This window comes from Typha angustifolia, chromosome 15, assembly GCF_048772165.1.
Source record: "Typha angustifolia cultivar Huaian chromosome 15, ASM4877216v1, whole genome shotgun sequence".
Classification (NCBI taxonomy): Eukaryota; Viridiplantae; Streptophyta; class Magnoliopsida; order Poales; family Typhaceae; genus Typha; species Typha angustifolia.
This window is the reverse complement of record NC_133253.1, coordinates 7,209,012-7,229,489: the sequence shown is the minus strand read 5'-3', so window position 1 is coordinate 7,229,489 and position 20,478 is coordinate 7,209,012. Positions and strand designations below refer to the sequence as shown.

The 20,478-nt window shown below is 35.7% G+C and overlaps 3 protein-coding genes across 3 annotated transcripts; 2 read left to right on the top strand and 1 right to left on the bottom strand.

Moving 5' to 3' along the window:
- The first annotated feature begins 312 nt into the window (after positions 1–312).
- Positions 313–9,659, top strand: LOC140779785 (uncharacterized). The gene is made up of 12 exons (XM_073125043.1): positions 313–491; positions 580–620; positions 704–804; positions 889–963; positions 1,774–1,856; positions 3,278–3,329; positions 5,094–5,186; positions 5,943–6,011; positions 6,104–6,205; positions 6,437–6,505; positions 7,472–7,528; positions 9,135–9,659. Exons 1-12 carry the CDS (start codon positions 421–423, stop codon positions 9,219–9,221), a joined length of 900 nt encoding a protein of 299 aa, XP_072981144.1. The 5' UTR covers positions 313–420; the 3' UTR covers positions 9,222–9,659.
- Positions 9,660–10,759: 1,100 nt separating this feature from the next.
- Positions 10,760–14,642, bottom strand: LOC140777710 (uncharacterized). Its single transcript, XM_073122012.1, has 6 exons — positions 14,451–14,642; positions 14,302–14,358; positions 12,693–12,846; positions 12,365–12,462; positions 12,204–12,269; positions 10,760–11,088 (listed from the first exon to the last, which is right to left on the bottom strand). Exons 1-6 carry the CDS (start codon positions 14,568–14,570, stop codon positions 11,050–11,052), a joined length of 534 nt encoding a protein of 177 aa, XP_072978113.1. The 5' UTR covers positions 14,571–14,642; the 3' UTR covers positions 10,760–11,049.
- Positions 14,643–14,866: 224 nt separating this feature from the next.
- Positions 14,867–19,681, top strand: LOC140777709 (uncharacterized). Its single transcript, XM_073122011.1, has 2 exons — positions 14,867–15,016; positions 17,636–19,681. Exon 2 carries the CDS (start codon positions 17,659–17,661, stop codon positions 19,303–19,305), a length of 1,647 nt encoding a protein of 548 aa, XP_072978112.1. The 5' UTR covers positions 14,867–15,016; positions 17,636–17,658; the 3' UTR covers positions 19,306–19,681.
- Positions 19,682–20,478: the final 797 nt, after the last annotated feature.

The window sequence follows — 20,478 nt, the reverse complement described above, 5'->3', positions numbered from 1 at the left end:
CTTAACCCATTCTTTTTATTAGGAACATTTTATGACCCAATTTTTTTAAATTTTGTTTAGGAGTCCAAATACATTTTTTTTTAAAATTTAAAAGATATATGTGAATATATATTTTTTTAGTCTATGAGAGTCTAAATGAGTAATAATAAAAAAAAAATCCTATCCTGATTAAAATTACAAGAACATTAAATATCACAAATAAATTTTTTTTTTGGCTCACAAATATAACTTTTGTGGGCATTTTAATTTTAGCCGAACAAAACCAAAAATATTCTTGCCATAATTAAATAAGTAAAACCCTTCGTCGCCAGCTCTCAGCAGTCATCTCCATTTCCATTCGAGGGTTTTAGGTTTACTTCCAAAGCTTTTAATTCCAACAAACACGCTTCCCTTAACCGTGTGAATCGAAGAACCACACCAATGGCGTTCTCTCGCTTCGGATCTCTTCCGCGTCTCCATCGGGTTTTCCAACCTCGACCTCTCCCATCCATGTAAACGGTTTCTCTCTTCCAACTCTCTGATTAAATCAACCAAATTTGTTAACTTATTTGATCGCTAACTTCTTTTGAGTTGCTTTAGATCTGGTCATTCTTCAATATTTCTGGACTCGGGTCTCAAAGGTCAAGCATCAATCAAGGTTTAGTTCATTTGCTATTAGATTACTCTTTTCTTCTTTTGATGAAGAAATTATGTTATCCCAAAGGATTCTGTCACCAACGAGGCGGCATGAATTCCCCCTGTGGTATCAGCAGCATCTTTTGTAGGAGTGCGAACGATTCGTTGACTTTAGTGCATTCCGTGAAGGTAATGTCATTTCATTGGTTTGATTGCATGATTTGGATCATGGAGGATTCGACTATGTAATTAAGTGTGGTTCTTGGTTTTCAGGTCTTGGAACTGGCAATTCATTTGAGTGGCGCTAGGTCGATGTCAACTTCGAAAGTGCCAGTTGGGGCACGGAAGGTGAGTCCCATAGTCATGTCGTTTGGGAGAATGAAACTGACATTTTTTTTAGGTGTGGATATAATTCACATCATGGTTAGTGAAGTATGCTTAATTTTTGGGAAGGAATGTAAACGACACAGAATCAGTACTAGCTAAAGTAAAGTGAAGCTCAGGCCATGCATCCAGCGTATCTTAGTTTGTACTTAGTCTGCTACTGTATGATCCATATATTATGGTTCATGGTTGTTGATGCCCTGCATATTCCAATGGTTAGGTCTTTTGTTTTCAACTAGTGATTGCCTTCCTTTATGGGCCGTCTTATTTTGTCGCCTTCTAGTTGAGTTCTCCTTCTCAATCACCTGGTTGTGTTGATTTATTGTATTTCCTTTTCTTTCTTTTTTTAAATTTGTGAACTATCAATTACCAATCTGTCAACAGCTGTTCTATACATTTTGTCTTTGCTGGTTTACTTAGTTGCTAAGAAATTTGATGGGGGAGTTATGGATCATAAAATCAGCATTTTTTATTTTCAATTTGTCATTGTATAATTGATGAACAAAGATTGGCAACTTATATGCAATTTAAAATAATAAGTACATAATCCTCTTCTTTAGGCACTATATAGTATATATATATATATCATGTTATGATAAATTAGGGTAAAACTGTTATTAGGATTGAGGGGACATTTATGTTAGTTGCAATATCTTGGCCTTTTCATCAGCTTATTTATTTGATGAAATCTGTTTGTAATGATCAAAGTCTGTGTAAATCTATAATTTTGAATGATTAGCTCAGCCAGAATATTGTACTTGTTGATATATGTAGGTGGGTTTGAAAGTGACTATGCTGAGCCCAGGATTTGTCTATGAGCCATATAAGCCTCGTGAATCTATTCCATTTTGGAAAAGGTAGATCACCAATCTTTTACTCCTTTGATGAAATATATCCAATCTGATGTTAGATCGTCTTGCAAAAGATTTAATAACCAATTTTGAAGACTTTTTCAAAATAAGGTGTCAAATTCTCTTAATAACCATTAAATGTAATGCTTACCTAGTTGGCCTAATGAGTTCAATGAAGAGCTTGACAGGCATCATAGAGGTGTGTCAAGGCTTGTACAATTCCATGCACCTTGAGGATTGTTGTACAAGTGCTATCACAAGAGTCTAGCCACTATTCTTATGAAAATTGTGAACAACTACAGGTATCACATAGAATGGCAGGAGATCTAGGCTCCTTTTATATTTATTTGTTTCTTATTTAGAGAAAAATGAAAATGAAATGGAACACAATGCTTGTGTGTATATAATCTGCACAGGTTTCTACTTCTGAGAGAAGAAACTTAATAGATAGAATAATTTAGGCCCCGCTTGGATTGCGGTTAAGGGAAAATCTAGAGTAGTTGTTCTAATTTCTTATTCTTAAAATTGCATCTCTAATCTAGAGTAGGTAGTTTGATGTTTGATTGTAAACTAGAATAATAGTGTAAGAAATACTTTTGATATGACATAAAGTTAAGATAAAAGTACAAATAAGAAGTGAAAATTGATTCAAATACCTTTGACTTGACATATAAATTTAAATTAAAGTGCTCTTATTTTTTGTAGGTATACAATGCATACTTGAGTGAGAAATGAATTGTGGGTGGTAGGAGAGAGGAGATGGGTGAAAAAATTGAGTGAGAATTTTTGGTTTATAAAATGAGATAGGTGGATAGTAGAAGTGAGAAGAGAGTATTTTTGTAATTATGTTAGTCAAATCAAGTGTAAAACTGTAAGTAATTGAGTTTATGTGGAATAATTTGAATATATTTCTAATCTATAGTAGGGATAATTTGGTGTTTGATTACAATTTAGTTCCTTAATCTATAATAGTAAAAAAGATGACCTAGAACCAAATGGGGGCCTTAGGCTCATTTCTCCGGGTAGATAGAATAGAGCCATTTTTTGGTTTTATGCTCATTTTAATGCTTAAACATAATATTTAGTTGTCTACAGACTTCTCTCTCTCTCTCAATCTGAAGTCTATTAGTTCTGATATGGTAAACTAAAAACAGAGATTGGATCCTTTGTGGAAATAATAATCATTAGGTGCTCCTATATGCTCGAAAACACTTTTCCGTTGCATTCTCTTTTCTTGATTTTACTAACGCATCCATATCGTCATTATTAAAAGAAAATAGTTTTTATTTTTAATATGTGATGTAGTGAGCTGAGTCTGTCTTTAATTAGATAGCTCCCCTAAAATATTTATTTCTATGCTTTCCTCTTTGTTGAACTCATTTCTTCTAATATAATTGTCATTATATTAATTGTTTTGTTCTAATCAGATGGTTTACACCAAGTGGTTGGAGGAGAACTAAGGAGGATATTATACTGGAGGTACTTATTTGTTTGTTGAGTGAAAGATTAGTGCACCCAGAATGCAGGTTTTGTTATATATTCCCTCTCGACATTGATAATTTACTTATTCCAACCATTCTTTACATTTTTCAACTGTGTTGAGTCTAGTGATTGTTGATTGTATTATTTACTATTCTGTGAGGCCAAGCTTCTTTAGATAAATTTCTATTCGTATTGAAAGTTTTATGTATTATTACAAGATGGCATTGTCCACACCTGTAGTGGTGCTTTTGGCTATGTTGTTATTTCTGAATTTTGCTGTCCATTCACACAAGTAGTTCTATACTTATGACTTCTATCTAACTAGTGTTTATGAAATAGCAAGACAATTATAACAACTTCCTTCATACAAATTTCTATTTTTCATATTCATTTTCATATTCAAGTTTGAGACTGGAGCCTTATCTCTCCAGCATGAGGGCTGGGTATCTAGTAATGATATATAAGGCTGCGTACATTTTGTTTTCCTAGACCTGCATTGGAAGGAAATCTTGTGCATTGGACAAGGGCACATGGCTAAGGATGCGTAACATATTATTTGGCTCTACCTTTTCCAATGAATTGCTAGGCATTAACAAAGAAATAAATGTATAGATAAATACAAGGTGTTATTTCATTCCCTCAGGCAACCACTTTTGCTTATTTCATTCCTTCTTAACAGTAAGGCAGTGATTTGATAAACTTTTCCGAAGATCTAAAGTTCTGTTAGCTGGTTCTAACTTTAAGTATATAAGAAAAGTTCTACTCGCTTCTCCCTCCGCTGATTTAGCTCATTGGAATGGTAAGCAATTGTTTTCTTATCTGTAAGTTGAGGGAGGCAACCCTTGTAATAGAGTGCTTGGTTGTGGTCTAGTCCTAACCTGTCAGTAAAATGTTTGGCCTGAGAATCCCACATGACCAGATGTCCACATCAACCCTCAATAATAAACCAAGTAAGATCCCCATAATCCTTCGTGATAATTCTGGAGGTGCAAAGGACTCTCGGTTCATATTCGAATCTGAGGTGACGATGAAAGGAATATTTTTTGATGTAGTTCGAGGTAAGTGGTTCCTGAAAAAGAATCTTATGGTGCAATGTTTAGGGCAGAGAAGGGTCACTGTCAAGGATTCATAAGAATTACTAGCAAAGTAAGATGCTGGCCTGGAACAAGGGGTTGTTTGTTTCTTTCTCTCCACTCTATTTTTTCATCAGCTGACCTTTATTGCCAAGTTATTTCAAGCCCTAAAGCTGTTAAAAGCTAAAGTGTGAAAAAATATCAATCTGTCTCCAACATGTGCTTATCTACAACACTGCTACCAATGCCAAAGTTCTTTGAAGTTGCCCTTAAAAATTTAAAACCCTTTTAATGTTGTGGCAGAGTAAGGAGTCATTTTCTTGTGAATTAGTAATTAACCCTACTTTTCAACCCTATTAATTGGCATGGAAAAATATTCTATTTGCAAATCCTAAAATTTGATTTTTGCTAATTTGCAATACAATATATAGTGTCTGTATTAGATGTTACTTGAATTATTAAGTCTGAAGTTTGACTATGAAGAATTTGCTATGAGACAAACAACTATAGTCATCACATGTGATTTCCGGAGTTTGAACAAGTACTTTAATGTATAGGGTGAGTTATGTATGATTCAATTGCCAACGGATGCTTATATCCAGTCTCAAATGATAGGATAATTGTACTTATTGCGGCTGGCTCTGATATCAGCATTGAGCAGCTTGTTAAGCTTTCATCTTTCTTGCAGATGAAGAGTGCGTATGCCATTACAAGGTTGAGGAAAGTAACTGGCTATACGAAAAAGCTATTCTACCAACACGCTATCAGGATGTATAAGGAGGTATGACTCAACATATTGTTGCTGAAGTACATGAAATATTTATCTACAGTTGTTTGAAATATAACCTATTATGATCTTTTATCCTGATAGTTAACGTCATCTTGAGCTTTTGATTCCTTGTGTAGTGATGTATATATTGGATTCGGTAAAGATCTTGCTTCTTACCTTATTCACTCTCTTGTAATTGGTTGTGGTGTTAATTCTGGAAAGATTGCCTCTACCGAAACATTCCTGTGTCTTCGTGACTGTCCAGTCCAGCAGTCCACTGTTTCTCTTGGGTCCATGTGATTTCACACATATGACGTTTCTTTGAAGGACCTTCGGATGTGTTTACTAGGTGACTATCATTGCTTAGTTCCTGTCATGCTAAAGATGGGCCATTGCTCAGTCTGTAGTCACTTTGCAGTTGGATAACTGGTAACTAAGATAGCTGGTTCTTATCATGCTTCAGCTTCCTTTATGTGTCAACTAGACTAACATCAAGCCACCATCATTTTCATCTGGTGTTGCACTATTGCCTTGCTTTGGGGTGCTATCTCTCCAAAAATTGTGAATATACTATTTATATGCGGATAATGTGCTCCTTTAGATATCTCGACAAATTAGTTCGAAGTATTGCCCTGAACATTTGCATTCTTCCTACTGTAGATATATTATTGTCATCCACTATCTTGTTATGATTGATCCAATATCTGATTTTGTGCTCAAAACACTTCTATGTTGGATGATTCTATTTTTCGTTCCATATCTTTTCAGATCAACACTCTAATGGCCAATGGAGATGTGTCACCTCTTAGGAAAGTTGCTACAGAGAGGATGTATTCCGTAAGCTTTATTCTCTCTTATAGTAATCTGTATTCATTGGAATTTCGCTCTTCATTTCTCATTCTTTTCCATCGTCTATAATTTGATGAAAGACCCTCAAGAATGAAATAAAGCGAAGGGAATCAATGTGGAGCTCGGTTTATTGGGAACTAGTTGAACCTGTTGTGAGTATTCGGACATTGCGTGCACGCATGGTAAGAAGTCTTTTTAAGTAATTTGTATACAAATTACCTGCAACTATACAAATTTTAAATTTGTAAAAGGAAAAGCCCCATAAAACATATGATACAGACAAGTAAATGGATTATGTATGAATGTGGTTCATACTGAACATCTAAAATGTTATCAAAGAGTGGATTAGTTCTTTCCTGCTTGCTCTCTCAGTCAGTTGATTTATTTATTTATCATTGTTTCCTTTCTGGCAGATTGGCATAGATAAGAACAATCTTGATAAAGCTTTTGTACAGCTTACAATTGAATTTACTACGAAGCAGGTATGATCTGCAGTACTTTTGGCACTGTAAGACTTTTCTTTTTTGTGTGCACAATGATACAACATAGTACACACAATCATGTTATATTAGGTGCATGAGATGAGCTTTGTGCCATTATTTTAGATCTGGTATTCTTTCTTGTTCTTTGTTTTAATCATTTTGCTCCTAATGAGGTCCATACACTCTATCCTCTGTGGTGAAAGGACAATCACCTTCCTTTACCTAGTTGTAGAAGCTGGTTTTGAGATATGAACTAGGAATCACCATGGCAAGTATGCTAACACGTGCTAGTCGGCGTGCACCATGCTAGAGCCTTCATGGCACCAATTCCAGGGACTGGCAATATAAGGTTATAAAATTGTTTTTTTTAAGGCTAGTCATGAAGATTGCATGTCCATCTTTGTTTTGCACATGCTAATCACGCCAATTACAGATTTTTCTGGTATCCTACCATACCATAAACCAGTAAAGCCATACACAAAAAGCAAAATTCAAGCTAGCTAGCTCTCAGTAAGCATTGCATCTAATCAATCTTCTTATTCTCTGTTGTTGAGCACTCCATCTTGAGTTGAGTTATCCTGTGGCTACGAGCTATGCTAATTTGCTCAGCCTGCTTTGAGGCTCTGTCATGGTTGTTGATTCTTGCAGCTACTTGACTCTAGAATTCTAGATAAGGGATCACATTACCTTGAAATTTTGACCTACTCAAGGGGAATATGAACTATTAGGCTGTCTGTGTTATTAGCAAATATTTGATACAGTTTCTTAATTTAGATCAGCTCACCTGGCATTATTTAGGATATATTCAAAAACTGACAAAAGTCAGTCTTGCTGTTTTAATTTTCTTTTCTCCTTTATCTGTTAGCATTGATTTGATCAAGTTGCTAATAATAGAATAAGCCTTTTAGCCCTTCATATTAGATGTTACTCATTGGAACACTAATTAGCTGCACATTTTCTCTGCAGAAGTTTGAAGCCTACGATGCAAAAGGGTCTGTTGTCTCAGGAGATAAAACGAAAGAGGTTCATATATACTCTTCCTATGTTTCGAGTCAAATTAATGTTTTACAAGTTTGTTCTTGTGGATACTTTACTTTTTCACTTTTGTAAACTATAGAGAGTTCCACATCTTATTTTTCTGGCAATTGCTTAGGTATAAGCTTAGGTTACTTTACTATTTTGCTGTTTGACAGTACCTTCATTAATGCTAAAATTGTTGATCTAGTCTAGCTCTCATTATTTGCTGGTTTTAACTCTGCATCTGGAACAAGATACCATTGTTAAAATTGAAACAATGCTTAGGGAGGAAGCACTGGTTTGGAGATTATATTTCTCTATGTAGCATTTTGTAGAAAGTCATGCAATGAGATGATAGCTTGTAGTTGTAACTTGTTTTCATCATATTCATAGTGTAATAATAATAAATCATGTCAATGAGCAGAATTCTGATATGTGGAAGTAGAAAGATATTCTTGGACTTGTGAGAAGAATTACTGCAAGTCAATTTCTGTCGCTCTTCCTTAATCTAAACATTTGCATACTCTTCTTGGATTATTCACTCCGTCTCTTTTTCCCAAAGATCTTGCTTAAAAATTGTGGGACCTTCCAGCATGATAATGCTGGAATCCATTTTAAAATAATACAAAGTTAAGGTTATGTAGCACTGTAGCCATCTTGATTTTAGACTATCATTGAAAAGTAATAGTTTGCCTGTATATTCTTTGATTTTTGTTCTCTTTTTTCTATTTTAAATATCTATCCTTTTATCTTTTATTTGTTCTACTGTAAATTGAATTCCACCTATGTGTTTCTCTTATCCCTTATCTAGATTGGACCCATTTTATCCTAAAATCTTATCCCAACTGAACTGGAATTAACTGAAAGTGATGAGCCCCTCAGAATGTGGTTCCTATTGGTGTAGGATTTGAGTTAGTATTACTCTCATTTTTATTTTTTATTTTTATTTATACCTTTTCTTCATGGAACACAGTAAACATTCGATCATGAAACATAGTAAACATTCAAGGTCATTTTGCTTTTGAATCCCAACCTCCTTAATTTATATTTCCTACAACTTTGTTCTACTCTTACAAGGTGCAGGAAAAGCTATCCAAATCTTATTAGTTTTACTGATTAATGTTGTCCACCAGCCCAGACTAACATCCTTCAATGCTGGACACAGCTTGCCACTCCTGTTCCAACTACTTTCCACTGTTGCTATGTGCTGACCCGTTATGTGTGGTCTCAAATCTTTTAAACTATTTCAAAGTATGATTGCTATAACTTCTTTTGCATCCAGAGGCTACGGATCATTTCCGCATAAGAAACTTTTTGGAATTTGGTTGCTTGATTTTTGTGATACAGGACAAAGCTTTGCATGTGTGACAAATCTTCAGAACTGGTTCTTTTCAATTCTTCGCTTCTCTGATGGCATTGTGGCATCTGTTTAGCTTACGTGTGTTTTGAATGAGATTTGCGCACCCATTATTTCCTCTTTCAATTGTAATTTGGCATAATGTTTAGGACATATTTCTATAAGTAACTTGGCACAGAACATTTTTGCAACATCATGCACCTAATAAAGTTCTGATTATGTGTCTAACTGGATAAGACAATATTTTATATGCAGGTACTTGTAAAAGACATTTGGGTGTTTGAGAGATCTCTCTTTCATCCTGGAGCAGACTGGCGTCTTTGCGCAAGGATTTTGTTATAGCCTTATAGGTTCTCTGCAGGCATATGCCACTGATTTATCTAAAAGGCAAATTGATGCTCATATCTGCAAGTCGCAACGTCACATGGATGCGGGGAGTTATACTGGAGGATGACAGCAACTTTTTTCATGCCAATTTATAGAAACCTCTTTAAAAACTGCAGGCAATAAGGAGAAAGATGATTTTAATGAACAATTATAGAGTTTCTGTTCAATGTATTTGTCATATCCTTCCTTCTCTCCAATGATAAAGTAGGTTTGCTGTAAATTTTTGTTTTGGACAGCAGCTCATTTTCTTTACGCATTAATGAGCATGAGCAAGACACAGGTCAATTGTTTCTTAGGAAATTCTTGATTAATTTATGCTGTATGAACATGATCAGAAGATGCTACTGCGTCAGTGCCCTTTTTTCTCTGAAACAAATTGATGCGTCTATTTTAATTTATGATGCAATCATTACATAATATTGAGATTTATTTTCTATTGGCATTGATGTCATAGTTCTTATTTTAGATTAAGAAAAAAGTTGATCCAGGCTCCTACTGAATACGTATGAAGAACAAGACTTGCAATAACGCTTCCAACTGCTTTGAAGTTACTGGATTCCGGAGAAACTCAAAAGAAGTTAAAGGTGGCATTTGGATGTGGTATGGTGTTTGAATGTTCATTTTTAAAGTTAAATAAGTTAGCTTAAATTAGTTTAGTCTAATACAGTGTTTGAATGTAAATCAGTATAGTTGTGTATTAATTATTAAAATGATGTATTTTCAAGTGTGAAATAATACTTGTATTGTGTTGTTTAAATAATGGATGAAAGATGAGAAAGAGAAGGATTACTGAACTGCTGCGCTCAGTGTATATCAAACGGATTAATGTTCATGTACAGTACTTTTACCTGGCGTTACCTCTGGGTAGGTTAAATTTGCAGAATGTGAAGCAGCACATATATTTGAGTGAACATTCTTTTAATGTGAAGTGAAGCAGCACATAGTGCGGTATGAGATTTCTTGTAACGAAATTTGTCCCTCCAGATTGGTAATTATAGCTTTATTTCAAAGGGATTTATCAGATTATTCGTTCACCTTACGGAACAATAAGCACGTAACAGTTTTCTGAGATCTACTTTTTAATTTATTCACCTAAAATAGATAATATCTAAATTAAAAAATATTTAATGGGTCTATTTTATTTTGATTATAGTCCTAACTAAAAATACTTAACTTGTAAGCGTTTTTATTGAGACGATGCACCAAACAAGCTATCAACCATCAGATTTCGATGCACCAAACAAGCTCGATCTTTTCCGGGGAAAAAGGAGATCAATTTAATCATGGGAAAATGATGTTCTCAAAATGTGTCAGCTCTTGTTAACATGATTCCCGAAATCATGCATCACTACCATTGACGGTTTAAAATTTTGGCCTTTCAATTCAAATAGACATTAGGAATCTTCGGAATTATGATACCGGCAATACATTTGTGCCTGCAATCAATAGATTTCCACTGTGGTAGAAAAGAAATCACAACGTATAAATTAAACTGGAAATAAAAATCACTCCCAACTTGACCTTCATTGTAGCTATATATGGAACTGAAATGGTTTACAAAGATGCATAACAACTTTGCTATCAGAAGAAATACAGTAAAAAGGTTTAGTAGATTGTCTACCTGTCTCTGAATAATCTAAAATATATGGACTGTATAAATAGGGCATAAGATAAGCATAAACTCTGTTAAATTATCTGATATGAAGTACTCTTAATGTTTAAGCACCAGCAATAGCCCCCAAGTTCCAAAATTTCAAACAATTTGAACATGCCAATGGTGACATCAGCGGATTGGAAGACCCCCACCAGAATACTCCACTTCCTGAAAAAGGTAGCACACGTTCATAAGCTAGGTATCCAAATCTATCAAATGCAGCAGTGTCATCACAAAAGGTTCATAAATTTATCCAAATGCATGGAACATAGCTCAATAAGATTATCAGGCAGATACATATGTATGAATACCAACATGTTTGACAGCATGCTACAAGTGATACTGAGTAGTCGCTGCTTTTCTATTCTTTTATTACATACATAAAAAGATTTACTTGCTTACAGTGACATTATATCTCCAACATTTAATGCAGTAAAATAAAGAATGCTTTTACATAGTCAGGTGAGGAAATGTGGGAGGAGTGTGATTTGAACTGCACATCTTATTTTGGTTAGTAGAGACTATTGCCTTTTAGTGAGACATGTTAACTGATGATATTTGTGGGTTTTATGACACTTGGATATCAATGTCAACCTATGATTTAGTGAGAAAACGGAGTGCCCAAACTATTTTGTGTGCATGGTAGATACTCTTAGATGCTGATGTAATTTTACACTTTATATATGACAGCTAGGACTCTCCTTCTCACACCTCTTGGGATTCTATGATATTCCCTTGCCAGGATATCAGACTAGAGGATCCATATAACTTTCTAGATATCAAGAGTGTTGCCAGCTTGTATTAGGGAGACACACTAAAGGAGACTTAGTGGCCCCTTATCAAGAAAATGAGAAGCTCAAAGTGATAGTTGTTTTGCACATCATCTCTGCGATGATCTGTAGTAAAATGAAGGAAGGCTTTTATCTTAATATTTAGTTAATCTCTTTCATTTTTGAGCAGCCTTGGTTATCAACATATCTTATTAAAAGTTAACACAAGATACATACAATGAATAAATTAATGCAAAACATTACTCTCAGCATGCTAATGCAATTAGAAATAACAAATCTGTTCTAATCTTGTAAGAAACAGATGATATTACTTTTCCCATATTCTTCAAAAACAACACAACAGATAAATGCAATAATTTAGAATATTAGCTGACTTCTCATTATGTTGAATGATGAATATATATTTTCTTATTTTAACTTCAGAAAGAGCAACATAAAAGCTAAAATATATGGGAGAAACAGAAATAGGCCTGCTAATAAACCGAGTCATACTTGAGCAGGAGCTAGAGAGGAAACCCAATCTGATGCATGAGTTGGGAGAAGACCCAAAGTGTTCAGCTATCAAACAAAGCAAGAATTTGTTAAGAAGAAAAAGGTTAACAAAATTTAAAGAAAGTGAGTAGTCAATTCATTTTTTATTTAGCATAGCTTACCTTCCACACACCTAAAGTCAGCGCAGCCAAGTTAAGGGCAATAAAGAGCAGCTTAGGTGCAAGGGTATCAACCTTTGAATCCTTGTACGGTTCAAAAACTGCCAGAAACATAAAAAGGAAAGACATGATAACACTACCTACATAAGGAGCATAAAACAACACTCCATAACATCATAGACGACCAATTATTAGAAAAAAAAGGCACAAAAAATATTAAATGTGGTTAAAGAAATGTATGCACATAAAAGAATAGCACTGGAAAGGTAAATCTACTGTTTCTGATGCATGAATTACCAACAATAATTGACATAGAAGTGTGGTACCATACCCTTTCCAACACCTTGAAGGGCACTTATTGGTTGCCAAAGTGCTGAGAATGTGATGCCAATACTGAATAAATGCACCGTACTTCCAGCCATCCACATCATGAAGCCCATCATCAGCAGGTTCTTAAAAGGAGCTTGTGCCACTTCCCAGGCTTTCTTCATATGGACAAAATATGGGGAGATTTATCAACATGATGAATGTAGATAATGCAAATCAATTCAATGGAAATGCAATTAGCACTTGAAAAGATCGAAAGAGTGCCACTAAATTGATACTAAAAACACTCAGAGGAGATTACCTCGGAGTATGTACCTATGCCGTTCAAATTTTAACAACAGAAACTGCAAACATTTTAATATGTAGGCATGCTCAAGGTGATCAGTGAAAGTTGAAAAGAATTCAAGGTGACAAAAGAAAAAAGTCATTGTACTAACTCTATTATCCACTTCAAGCTAAATAATTTTCCTCAACCCTTGTGGCACCAAATTTTCAGTATCATCTTTAACATATCAGAGGAAAGATACAAATATATGCTAACACAAATGAGCTGTTACCATCTTCCACAATTTCTACTGTCCACCCACCCAATAGACTGGCTCTGAATGGATAACAAACCATGAATGAAGTACAATTTTCACATTTGGTCTTCAATCTAGTTGCAACCGTCTAGAACTTGTACTAGATTATTAGCCAAGACAACTCTAGGCCATAGAGGAATTCATCATGAAATCAACAGCACAAATTGGCTAGTATGGTGATTTACCAAATTGGTTGCACCGTTGCAATTCATTATTTGTCTTATGATTCTTATCTCTAAGGTGTAGCTAGCTCAAAGAGCAAAATGACCGAACAATAGGATAGACAATGGAAAAGGACAGTAGGAAAAATCTTAGATTAGGTCCTGGAATACCAGGAAGTTTCTGAATGTGGATTCAATTTTGATGGCTTTCCACTATATCACGCTGGGTATAGAATCATAATTTACATTTAATATAGACACAGTGTCTAATATGATTTTAAGCGAGCAAAACATATACCAGGGGACTATCTATATATCTAATGGAACTCCTAGTGAAGCTAAATTTATTGCAAAGAATTAAATTTCATTTTAAATCATTATCTGAGGAAAGTAAACAATGTCGCACAACTATGTTTCGGCGGACAAAGTGAAACCAATTTTTCTTTTTATATAATGCAAGATCAAATACTTCATCTTAACCTTCAAAATCCCAAAGAAAATTTATAAAACATTTATTATTCAATCAAATATCATAGTTATCCGTTTGCAAAATCATAAACCAAGAATAGAAATCATTGTTTAATTGCAAATATGAAATGTAAATCTATTCTTTTAAGCTATATTTATGGAGCTTTGTAGCATGTATCCATCTTAACCTCTTCTTAAGTAATATTATACTTCGATCACGTCCCTCTGAGGCTCTGACCCGACGGCCTAGGCATTCACATAACAATTACTTAAAATTACTTAATCAGTACATAAAATGAGACGAAAAAAATCGCATAATAAATTCTACATAATAAAATGGAAAAGAAAAAGAAGATTTTTGAACCAAATCAACCATTAAGAAGGTGCTCAAAAGCTCTAGTACCTGCGATTTCCACGCCGCCTCCGCGTCCTTCCTCTGACGGCTCGTACTTGCGTCATCCTACAAGTTGAAGAAAAGGATCTACATTCTTCGTATAAATCCTTAGAAAGAGATCGAGATCGACATAGAGAGAGAAGAGAGGAGAAGAGTACGAGATCGAGGGCGGATCGATTGAAACCAAGTGGATCGGGGATGTCAGAATTGTTGTTGGAGGAGGAGTTCTCGCCGAATTCCACTGCCCATCGCCGTGCCAAACCCTTGCCCTTCTCCATCGCTTCGAGAGGAGGAGGTTTCGTCACTTCCGATCGAGCGAAAAAGGTCTTTAGATCTTTCCTAGTATATAATATAATTACCATTATGGGCTATGGCGTATAAATAGGCGTCAAACACCATCCGGCTCGATAACCCAAACCCGACCCGGATCCAAAATGGATCGTTAGTTTTTGGGCCCACTCTGGCCCAAATCCAATAGGCTCTGATTGGAGTCAATCCCCACCATCCACTTCATCCTCACGGATCTTGGCGCTCGAGAGGTACTGTGGCATTAATTATTTGGGCCATTTCACCATCGTGGTACTAATCGGACGGTCTGTACTCTCTCCTGTTCTAACCCTAACCAATCCTTTCGTTGGTAAATTCGAACTCCGCCTCCATTCTCCCGCTCCTCTCCCACACGGCGACGACCCCTCTTTCGCTCTCTCTCTCTCTGTTAATCCCGGTAAGTTTCTCTCTTTTATCTTGTTCTTGCTTCGTAGAGTAGGAAGTTTGATTCGGTGGAATAGATTTGCTAGATAAGATAATGTGGAGTAAAGGAGCAACCTTCACTTGCAGAATAGGTTCCTAGATAACTTCCAGTTTGTCGGTAGTGATGCTACTCTTGATCTGCACTTTAAATTTCAAAATTTGTGTAGTGCCTTTCGAGGCAATCACCGTCAGATTTGACATGATATTACAGCGTGTTCACAATGCAACACTGTGGATCTGGCAAAATTCTTGGCATAGAAATATCAGGGAAGAGAGAATGAAACAGAGTTCCTTATGGAGTGGATTTTGAGATTTAAAAGCTATCCTTAAAGTTGGGGAATGTTATAGAGTACTTCAGGAAAGGTGTTTTGCTAATGGTTGTCTCAAGTCCTCATTTCTTGAAGACGTCCGAGGTTTTGTGGAAAATTTGCAATATTTGGGGCAATGTGTTAGACAACTGAGAAATGATGCTAAGGAAGTTGTGGTTTTACAAAGAGAGAATTTAATTATTAGAGTGGAGTTTGAAGAAAAAGGTGTAATGTCATTTTATAATTTGCTATTGTCTGGACTCCGGAGTGACTGTATATCACAAGGTTGATAGTAATATGAAACTAAAGTTATTTATATGCCATCTTATTGTGTTAAATAAATTACCAAATAAAATGGATTTTGCAATACTGATCCTTATGTTGTTTCTGATTAGCTAATTATTATTATTATTATTATTATTATTATTATTATTATTATTATTATTATTATTAATTTTTAATTATAGAATTCTCAAGCACTATATTTGTATTTTTCTTGATATAATCTTTATGTTGTTTTTCAAGCTACCTCTCGCATTCCTCATTTATCATGGATCGGAATGGCTGTTAAAAAATATAATAGTATGTGTGTAGAGGCGGAGTTTGATTTTGGCTATTTGGTTGCCCCCAAAAAGATGGTACTAGTTGCTCATTGTTGTTGGCATGCTGACTACGGATGAATTATACTATTATATTCGTTTTTAGGATTAGGCTAGCTAATTGTGCTTATGCGTCATACTGGATGCTACCTGATGCAAGAAATTTATATTAGAACTACTGGACATTGAAACTTTTAACTAGTATCCTTGAATACAGACTTGTAAGTATCTTGAATACTGTGTCTTTGAATTCTGATGGCCTAATAGGATCTGCTAATTTTGTTGGTTGGATTGTTATTATCATGTTCCTGTTATGATGCTTTGTCTCCATTTTGTTGCTTATAATTGCCAAGTCCTGGTTTTCTTGCTTACCCCTCTTATATTTTTTCAGTGATCTTTATCATTCTTTATAAGAGATTATTTCTTTTTCCCAGTTTTGTCATTTTCAGAATTTCAGCAAAATAGATTATGCTGTTTGAAATGCCAGTTACTCATATTTAATATGTTCTGTTATCTTTCTTGCACTACCCTGTTCTTGCATTCATCACCCTCATGTTAGCTTGGTGATTGAAGATCCATCGCGCAAAGGCTTCAAGAATTTATTTAACACTTTTGTGGTGGCCTTGGTTTATTTGATCCACCATCTTATGCACAAGATCATCTTATATTTTCTTATTTGCAATTTTTGACTGTGTAGTTCATTTTAGAGGTTTGTACATGCAAAGGTTATCCCATTGTTGGGCTCTCTTGTATATTTAAATCTCTTGAATTTTTCAAATATAAGGTACTACAATCATTAGACCTCAAACATTTAGTTGCAATTATATGCCCATTTATTCTCACCCTATTGACTTGTCATTCTGTCGTAATGGCGGAGTATGTGTTATTTACTTACTTTATATGCTCTAGCATCATTTTACCTTTGTCTGTAACCCTAAAACCTAAAACAAAGTTGAAAATTCAATGTCTGAGCAACTTCTCTATTCATTAGTCATTACAAACATGACGGAAATAGGTATAGGTAGACTTCTTCATTAGAAAGGAAGGTTCAAACTTGGAATGGGTAGGTGTGAACCCTGTAAAATTCAGTTGAGAGTATCAATGTTGAAAATTTTATGCTTATTCATAAATCATATTTTGAGTTTTTGGCTAATATAAACTTTCAAGATATATCAGTTTACAGTTGACCTTATATAGTCACTAGAATGAGGTATAATTCATAATAGAAGGTGCCTTTGATGTTGTATTGCTTGGGGTTTATATTTGCACAACCATCTTATACACCTGATTCGTGATCTTGGGTTTGCCTCATTGAAAAGATTAGTGTTGTGTAGACATTGTTTCTTTTATGTTCACTAACTCCTTAGATATTCTTCATTTAATAGTTAATACAATGTTGATTAGTTGATAATAATACCATATTGACCACATATTCTAAAAGAGAGAGACAAAGTGAAATTCAAGTGGAATAGATTTCTTTTCCTTTTCTATTTTCCATTTAGTTATTACAGATTTGGTGTCCAGGATTTGCTGCTTTCTATTTGCTTGCATATATTAAAAACTTGTGCTAGTTCTGCATAAGCTTTTCTTTTACTTATATATTTCCGTAACTAGTGTAATGGCTTCTGTTTTCACATTATCATCCGGTATCATATGTTTTCTAATAGTAATTATGCAACTCTGCAGGATAAGAATTATCGATATTTAATATGGAAACTGCTACTCAAAAATTTCAACCCCGCACATTCTCAATCAAATTGTGGCCTCCTAGTGAGACGACAAGATTGATGCTTGTGGAGAGGATGACTAAAAACCTTTCATCGGAGTCGATATTTTCTAGGAAATATGGCCTTTTGAGTGAGGAAGAGGCTACTGAGAATGCTAAACGGATTGAGGAAGCATGCTTTGATTCTGCAAATGAACATTTCATGAAAGAGCCTGATGGGGATGGGAGTTCTGCTGTTCAGCTGTATGCCAAGGAAACCAGCAAGCTCATTCTGGAAGTGCTAAAGAGAGGTCCAAGGCCTAGAGAGGATACAGAAGCAAGTGTAGTCAATAAGTCCGTTGTCCTTGGTAAAACTGTTTTTGATATTTCTGGTGGTCGTCGGGCTTTTATTGATGCTGAGGAAGCCAAGGAAGTACTTGCTCCACTTACGGAAGAAGGGAACTCATATTCAAAGATTTGTCTTAGCAACAGGAGCTTCGGTATTGATGCAGCTCGTGTTGCTGCACCTGTCCTTGCATCTCTTAGAAAGCAGCTGACAGAGGTAGACCTCTCAGATTTTATTGCAGGAAGGGCTGAAGATGAAGCTCTTGAAGTTATGCGGATATTCTCATTAGCTCTGGAAGGGTGTGTACTGAAGTACCTCAACCTCTCTGACAATGCATTAGGTGAGAAAGGTGTCAGGGCATTCGAGGCACTCCTAAGGTCACAGAATAGCTTGGAAGAGCTTTACTTGATAAATGATGGTATATCTGAGGAAGCTGCAAAAGCTTTATGCGAACTTATCCCATCAACAGATAAGCTTAAGACCCTCCATTTCCATAACAATATGACAGGAGATGAGGGTGCAACTGCAATTGCTGAGGTACTTAAGCACTCTCCTCTACTAGAAAACTTCAGGTGTTCGTCAACAAGGGTGGGCTCCGATGGTGGAACTGCTCTGGCCCAGGCATTGGGGATCTGTACTCACATGAAGAAGCTTGATCTTCGAGACAACTTGTTTGGCGTGGAAGCTGGGATTGCCCTGAGTAGATCTCTTGAAAATCTTGTTGGTATTACTGAAATTTATCTTAGCTATCTTAATTTAGAAGATGAGGGGGCCATAGCAATTATCAATGCTCTCAAACAGTCTGTTCCTTCACTGGAAGTCCTTGAGATTGCTGGAAATGAGATAACAACTAAAGCTGCTCCAGCACTGTCCGAGTGCGTGGCTGCCAAGAAGTCCCTTACGAAGCTTATCCTGTCTGAGAATGAACTGAAGGATGATGGTGCAATTATAATTGGCAAAGCTCTTGAGAGTCACACACAACTCAAGGAATTTGATTTCAGCAACAATATGATAAGGAGGGTTGGAGCTAGGTGCTTGGCTCAGGCGGTCTCAAATAAGCCCAATTTTGTGCTCTTGAACATCAATGGGAACGCCATATCTGATGAAGGCATTGATGAGGTAAAGGAGATTCTGAAGGCTGGTAAGAACTCATTGGATGTGCTTGGGCCGTTGGACGAGAATGATGTTGAAGGTGAAGGTGAAGAGGAGGAAGAAGAGGCTGAAGGGGGGGAGGAAGGCAGTGCTGAAGAGGATGGTGGTGAATTAGAGTCAAAACTTCAGCATCTCAATGTTGAGCAGGACTAATGGATTAATTAGGTTCAAGTATTTGAATCTGTTTCAGCTTTTTCTTAGGGTAACACTTGTAACACATATCTGGCTCTGCTATTTACTGAGCTGTGAGTCAAGCTGCTGGTGGAGCTTGGCAATCTATCTCTGTACTTGGTAACCTCTGTTACTACTATTTCGTGCCTGTCCTTTATTGTTGGCTTATAACTTTGCTCCTGCCCCTATGATTCTTAGATTTGTATCATTGGGAAAACATTTGGGTAGAACCTGTTGCTCTCCTTGTACGCTTGTTGATGAATGCTTTGTTTGCAAATTACCAGATTAGGGTTAGTTTCTCCTTTTGATAGGGGCACCATGTTGCCAGTTATTATAATAGCAAGCTTAAACTCAACAGATGGCTTTTTACATTATTATCGCATGATTAACATTGTTGGTCCATTAGCTGCAACTAGAGTTATCTGTTCATATCTATCATCCATCTGTATGCCAATGTTACTGCTGTTTCTAGAGTTTTACTCTAAGAGCAGTTCCTTCAAAAGAAAGACTAATATATTGTTAAATCTATCTACAAGTGGGAAAGGTGCTTGAAGCATAAGAGATCTATCACGTAAAAAAGTTCATATGTGCTACAGACAAGCAAAAGTAGTATACTGCACTGAAGAATCTTACATGTTCTCATACATATGAGTGCATTACTTCTTTTATTGGTATATTCAGTACATGTCAGCATGTAGACTTGCATAACATATACATATACAAAAATCCTTACAAAAAACTGCCTACTATGGTGTGTCCTCATTATCTGCACTGGGATTATAAAGGATCTCTAAAACTAGTCAAGACTTGCAATCCTTCAATCCCTGATTATATAATGACTATTCTATTATGGCATACCATTACTAGAAGCAAAATAGGTTAATTGCAAGCAATATTGTAGCTTAATCCGTATAAACTTGTAGGACTTTTGATCTATTTCAGTAACAATAGCTTTGCTATCCCACGACATTAAATATTCATTATATCTATATCAACTATAACATGAAAAGGTTTCCCACATTGGGTGATCATCAGTATCAATAGCGAGCTAAATGCAGGCAGAGAAATGGCCTTCAAGGACAATGGATGTCTGACATGTTTGCCACATGGTTGAAGTGCATCAAGGCGACAAATTGTCGGTCATTATCTCCGCAA